This window comes from Mesoplodon mirus (genome assembly GCF_964341445.2).
Source record: "Mesoplodon mirus genome assembly, chromosome: 15".
Taxonomy (NCBI): Eukaryota; Metazoa; Chordata; class Mammalia; order Artiodactyla; family Ziphiidae; genus Mesoplodon; species Mesoplodon mirus.
Genome location: NC_138991.1, coordinates 56898966 through 56905530, shown reverse-complemented (window position 1 = coordinate 56905530; position 6565 = coordinate 56898966). Strand labels below are relative to the sequence as shown.

The following is a 6565-nucleotide window of genomic DNA, read 5'->3' as shown; positions in this document are numbered from 1 at the left end:
ACCCTCCCTCAGCACTGGGTCAGAAGGCTCAGCTGTCTTACTCACTTTGTACCCCTGGTCCCTCACTGTCCCTTTCTGAGCTTCAGTTCCTTCATTTGAGAGGTGGGGATGAGGATGCCTGTCCCTTTTATTGTGATCTTGGTTTCCCAAAAGCAAACTATGCTTTCAGGAGTCCCGGGGGGACAACAGCAGATATACCAGGAATACAAACTGCCAGGTTGATAGGAGCCCTTAATTTCTTCGTTCAATAAAACAGATGCAAGGGCTGTGAGGGTTTGCCTTGGATGAAGTCTCCAGTTCGCATAACTCAGGCACAAGGGAGCAGGAGCCCTGGCATCTCAGTTGTCTTTTTTTTTTTTTTGCGGTACACGGGCCTCTCCCTGTTGTGGCCTCTCCCGTTGCAGAGCACAGGCTCCGGATGCGCAGGCTCAGCGGCCATGGCTCACGGGCCCAGCCACTCCGCGGCATGTGGGATCTTCCCAGACAGGGGCACGAACCCGTGTCCCCTGCATCGGCAGGCGGACTCTCAACCACTGCGCCACCAGGGAAGCCCTCTCAGTCGTCTTGAGACACAGACTGGGGTCTCCTCCTGTCCAAAGGGGCAGCCAGCACACTTCCAAGGCAGTCTCACGTCAGGACAGAGGTGGAGAGTCGGCTGGGACTAGGGGTGCACATGCCTCCCCTCGTTACCACCATGTCTCTCACCTGGACGACAGCCACAGCCTCCCACCTGGCTCCCCTGACCCCACCCCACCCCCGGAGCTCCACTGTCCCCAAGGGAGGTTTGGGTTTCTGAGCAGGGAAGCCATATGCCGAACCTGGGTGTTTGGCTGATGGCACAGGCCACAGATTGGCACCAAGGGACCAGGGCAGGCAGATCAGGAAGGAGCAGCTGTAGCGCCCAGTTGGGACACTGATGTCAGGAAAACCCTGTAATAAGTAGACTAGTCTGGTTACCCTTAGCTCCAAATCTGGCCTCCACCAGGCGACGCTGACTGTGGCAGCAACGCTTTCCAGTCTCTCCATTTCCAGCACAGAGAGGCTCCTCTCCCAAAGCCCTCCCTCCGTGGCAAGAGAGGGCTGGCAGGCACCAGCTGCTTTCATCAGGAATCAGGACAAATCAATCCAGCTGAGCTGCCTCCACACTGGAACCAATGGGAAGTGAGGACTCTCCCCAGTTCCTGGGCCAGCCCCAGCGGTCCTTTCCCCGGAGAAGGTGGGAGCTCCTGATCCCCACTCCCTGCTCCTGGGCGACGGTGAACACTCTAGGAAGACCACAGAGCCGCAGCTTTCCTGGGCTCCAGGCCTGGTGGCCTTCAGAGACCACAGGGCAGTGGGAAAGGTCTCTTGAGCATCCCAGGCCAGCAAGGCAGAGTGGGAAGTCTGTCCTGGTCATCCAGACCGGGACCCACCCAGCACTCAGGCAGCTAGTCCTCTTTTGCTCATTGTGGCATATAAATATTCATGTATGAGTGTACATGCAGGTTTATACATTCACAAGGGACTGAGTGTACACACCTTCCATTATGTCTGACTGTTAACAATAATAGTGGTTAATTTTAATATATCACTTGCATACATGGGACGGTCTAAGAGCGTTACATCTATCTCATTCAATCCTCAGAACGAGGTAGATTTTCATTATCCCCGCTTTATAGAAGAGGAATCTGACACATGGGGAGATACGTAGCATGCCCAAGGTCACAACAAGGATTGGGATTTGAACATAGGTCATCTGAATCTAGGGACTTTGTTCCTGATCATGACCCTAATACTGCCTCCTTAAATAGGTGCTCAACAAAGGTTTGAGGAACTGAATTATGTGGAAAAAAGAGAAAAGAGAAAGAGAGGGAGTGAAATGAGGCAGCTTTCATCTTGAGGTCACCCCAGTCCCCAGTGCCTGGCGTGCCCACGCCCTTAGTCAGTGTTTCCTGGATTGGCCTGTGTGTAACATCAGATAGTGTCTATGTGAGAAAGAGTGAGGAGGAGAGAGATTTGACTACCAGTGTTCCTCTGCTTATGCAAAGGGGCCGGGAGAGGAGGTGCAGTCAGATCACCTTTAATCTTTCCCACAGGCTTTTCCTGCTGCTAGTCACCCCTCCCCCACCCGAATCTGGTGGCTTGGATCTGGGACTGAGCAAGAAAATGCTGTGCGTGGTTCCCACTATTTCTCCAGGGACGAGTATTTCCCACAGCCCCAGGCCTCCCCACCTGCCAGAGTCAGGCCCTGTCACTTTGAGAGCTTTGCAAGGTTGTCCCTGAGACACACTTCCTGGTGTTTCTGCTCAAACAGCGTTTGCTGCAAAGTATGCCAAAGCATTTGGGCTTCAGTTTTTGTTTCAGAGTATGCCAATGTTTTCATTTGGAAGGGGAAGTGTTTCTGTTGATGTGAAGAGATAAAATAAGACATTCTTCACCAAGTTACACTGACTGAAAGTCAAGAGCTTGGCTTGGGGGCAGGGATTCATCTTAGAATCCCCAGGGCCTAGCAGAAGAGCAGGGCTAATGTTTGTTGAATGACCCAGTGAGTGAATATGCAAAGGGCCTAGAACCAGGTGTGGTGTATGATCAATACTCAGTACAGGTTCTGAACAGATTCCATAGGTTCTACCTCCAAAAGGTGTTCTTGGTCTCTGTGTTTCTCCACCTTCACTAACTTTGCCTCATCCAAGCCTGCATCACCTCTGGCCTGAGCAACTAACCAGCTCCTAACTGGCTTCCCTATTTCTGCACTTGCCCCTACGGCTCATCTTGCCCACAACCGCCAGTCCTCTCTGCAAGATGTGGACTGGAATTGTGTCATCCCCTGCTTAAAACCTTCTGATGGCTTCCCATCGCTCGTGGCCGGACCTCCCAGGTCCTGCATGATCTGGCCTTGCCCACCTCACTGACTTCTCCTGGGGCTGCTCTCCTGTCACACTGGCCTCCTTTCAGTTGCTGGAAGAACCAACTCTCTCCCCTGCCCCTCCCCCTCCACGTACTTGACACTAGCGGGTCCCTCTTGCTGGATAGCTTTTCTCCACACTTTTTTTTTTTTTTTTTTGCGGTACGCGGGCCTCTCACTGTTGTGGCCTCTCCTGTTGCAGAGCACAGGCTCCGGACGCGCAGGCTCCGCGGCCATGGCTCACGGGCCCAGCCGCTCCGCACCATGTGGGATCTTCCCGGACCAGGGCATGAACCCGTGTCCCCTGCATCGGCAGGCAGACTCTCAACCACTGCACCACCAGGGAAGCCCTTCTCCACATCTTTACATGTGGCTCCTTCCATCAATTTAGGACTCAGCTCAAAGGTGTCATTTCCTCAGAGAGGCCTTCTCTGAAGCCCCTGTCTGAAGCAGCCCATCTCTAGCCTTCTGTTTCACTTACCCAGGCATTTATTGAGCACCTACTAGATGCCGGGCGCTGTTCTAAGTGCCGAGGAAACAGTAATGAACACAGTAGAGGATGCCATGCCTTCAGAGCGCTCAAAAAATCTCACTGCCTTGTTTGAGAACCTGCTTATCTTTCTCACGAAGTGCCAGGAGGGCTGGCACTGAGTCTGTCTTGTTCACAGTGTTCACCCACCAAGCACATTAGGTACTCAGTAAATATCTGTTTAATAAAAGAACAAATTGATGGTGGATGGCAGGCAGGCAGGCCAACTGGTTAGGTATGCAGAGCAGCTGACACATGCTCCACCTGGCACTTGGCCCTGGCTAAGGTCTCCCTGAGCTCAAATGAAACTTTCTTCAAAGAAGTCTCACTGTCAGCCCCTCAGGTTGACACTGCTCGTGGGTCCTGCCCACCTTGCATCACCCTCTGACTATGGTCGTCTTGGCTAAGATAGGCAAGAAGAGGGGGGTAAACATAGCATGCTTGGGGTGAGTGACATTAGTGTCCATTTTCCAAAAGGAGCCCTTGTGACTTCCCTGGTGGTCCAGTGGTTAAGACTCCATGCTTCCACTGCAGGGGGCACGGGTTCGATCCCTGGTCAGGGAGCTAAGATCCCACATCCCACATGCCGAGCAGCCAAAAAAAAAAAAAAAGGTAAAAGGAGCCCTTGCCCACCACCTCAGTATCCCCCCGCCACTGCCACTCAGGACCTGTGCCTAGCACCGTCCAGCTGAGGGGCTGAGCCGAGGAATTCCTTCCTGTCCCATGAACCCTCACCAGGCCCTCTCTCCTCTAGTCCAGCTGCCTCTCTTCCTTGCTGTGACTTTGGCCAAACCTTCCTCCTTTCTGGATCTGCATTTCCCTCCCAGAAACACACAAGGTGGGGCTGGATACAGCTTCTTGGTGGCAGCTCAGAGGCAGGACTTTAAAAGCTCAGTGCCATGATCCTGTGGTCCCTTCTTCCGCTGGCCCAAGAGGCCCTTGAGTTTGCCTTGCAAACACCGCAGGCAAAGCCACCCAAGCACCAACCCCCCCCCCCGCTGGCCTGGTCTGTGAAAGCAGCCTGCGAAACTGGCAGCCCCTGAAGATTGGAGCTGCGGCACCCTGAAATCTGACTCCAAAACGGCAGCCAAGCGAAAGCCAAGGAAGTACAGGGTTCTCTGCTGAAGGAGGTTTCTCCTCTCACAGCATCCGCCTGGAGCCCTTGCTCTCAGTCCCCACCCAGTCCCCAAGGGGCCACAGGACAAAGGTGATCAGTGCCTGGTTTCCTACCTCTTTTAACACTGCAAGTCTTTATACTTCCAGGACTAATGAGAATCCCCCAAAAGCCAAGGTCACCATCAAGACAGGTTAAGGATGGGGGGAGGAGTTGACAGGCCTGTCTCAAACGGATCTGGGTGCAAGGGCTTTGACAGTTGGTACTACAGCTAACCAAGAAGCAACTTAGGTCCTGCCTCCCCCTTCCCTTCTTTAACAGCTGTCACCTTTGCTAAGGGGAAGCTTTCCTGCCCTAACTAAGGTCCTAAGAAGAGTCCAGCCATTCCTGGCATCCAAACAGACCTGGAAGAGGTGGATGGAGAAATGAGAAGCCTGGGGGAGGGGTGTGTGTCCGGCTTGGGATGCCTCCCTCTTCCTCGCCAGCGCCCCCAACCCGCCCTCATCCTGCGCAGAGGGCACTTACAGGCCTCGGAGGCCGAAGAGGGCCTCGTCCTGGGGGTCCCATCCCTGGCCAGACGGTGCCCTCAAACAGCAGCGGCGGCATGATTCGTGCGCCGGTCCGGGCCGAGGGTTGCGGGTCGTGGGGAGAGCGGGGGACAGCAGCCAGGCCTACTCCAAGTAACCATCGAAGACGTCGAGCTCCGAGTCGGCATCGTAGAGGCCCGAGCCGGGGTCGGAGAGCACGCCGAGGTCCACGAGCGCCTGGTCCATGTCCTCGGGCAGGAATACGAGGCCCACGTTGAGGACGATGTACTCCATGAGGAAGGCGTAGTACAGGATCAGCACATTGACGAAAAACAGGCCCACGTAGAACATAGAGGGCAGCAGGGGCGGCGGCACGGAGGGGACCAAGGGGCCCAGCGCGTCCAGGTGGGCCGCGACCCGGGCGCCGGGCATGCAGGGGGCAGCGAGGGCGGCGGCGGCCCGGCGATCCCAGCGAGCTCAGCCGCTGCGGCGCCCGGGCGGCCGGCGAGAGGGCAGCTCAGCCATCCAGGGGCGCCCGGGGGCTGGCCGAGGCAGCGCTGGGCCCCGGCGGTGCCTCCCCGGGGATGTGCGTCGGCCCCTGCGGAGGTGCCCCGGCCCCCGAAACGTGCCAGGAGGGTCACCCCACCCCCAGAGGTGCCCACACGGCACTGTCGATCCGCCCAGAGGTCAGGCGGGCCCCCCTGAAGTGGCCGGCAGCGGCCCGGCTCCTCCGATGCTCCCCGCTCCCGCTCACGGGCCTCGCAGCGCCTGCGGGGAACCCCACCGCAGCTCAGCGTCAAGGGTCAGTCCCGGCGACGGTTTCTTCAGCCGCGCCCGGCCGTTGCCCGAGCCCCCTGCGCACCCACGAAGGCCCAGCACCCATTGCTGCGACCGCCGCGTCGCCCTCCTGGTAGCGTTCCGAGCACCGCCTCCGGAGCAGCCCCGCGCTCATTGGCCCACCGCCCCCTGCCCTCGCTCATTGGCTCGCCCAACGTCCGAGCTCACTGGCCCGAGCCGTCCGGGGGCGGGTACCGCCTCGCTCCGCCCCTAGAGCCGCTGGCTTCTGAGTTGCTTTACTAGTTCCGGATTCAGGGCCGATCTCGAATCCAATTCGCTCTGCGAATCCGCGACAGAGTAGGGGGAGGGAAAAGAGTCAGAACACAATTCAAACCTAGACGTATCCTAAGGCTACAAAAGCTGAAGGTAACCGCGAGCTTCATCAGCACCCGGCTGGACTTGAGTACTGGCGTCACGCCTTTTTGGGACTCAGTTTACCTGCTGAAAAAGGGGGCGGGGGGCGCAGGGACAGTGGACCTTACCTTGAAAATTTTGGCCTTTCCTAAAGTGGCAGTTTTCCACGGTGGGGAAGATCAATCATTGCCCCCTTCATCTCTCCAAATTCTGGCTCCTGGAAGGTCTGCCCCCTCGGCGGGGCGGCCGGGGGTTTTGGTAGATGGAAATCTGCCTAATAGGGTTCCGTGACACCTGAGTAAAGAAACTCCCGGCAGGTC

At 56.8% G+C, this 6565-nt stretch overlaps 1 protein-coding gene across 1 annotated transcript in view; it reads right to left on the bottom strand.

Moving 5' to 3' along the window:
* Positions 1-5993, bottom strand: part of DEXI (Dexi homolog) — an 11943-nt gene extending 5950 nt beyond the window's left edge. The window contains exon 1 of the mRNA XM_082600425.1: positions 5053-5993. Coding sequence (XP_082456551.1) covers positions 5199-5486 — 288 coding nt within the window. The 5' untranslated portion in view covers positions 5487-5993 and the 3' untranslated portion in view covers positions 5053-5198. The remainder of the gene's footprint in view (positions 1-5052) is intronic.
* Between the last annotated feature and the right edge of the window lie 572 nt (positions 5994-6565).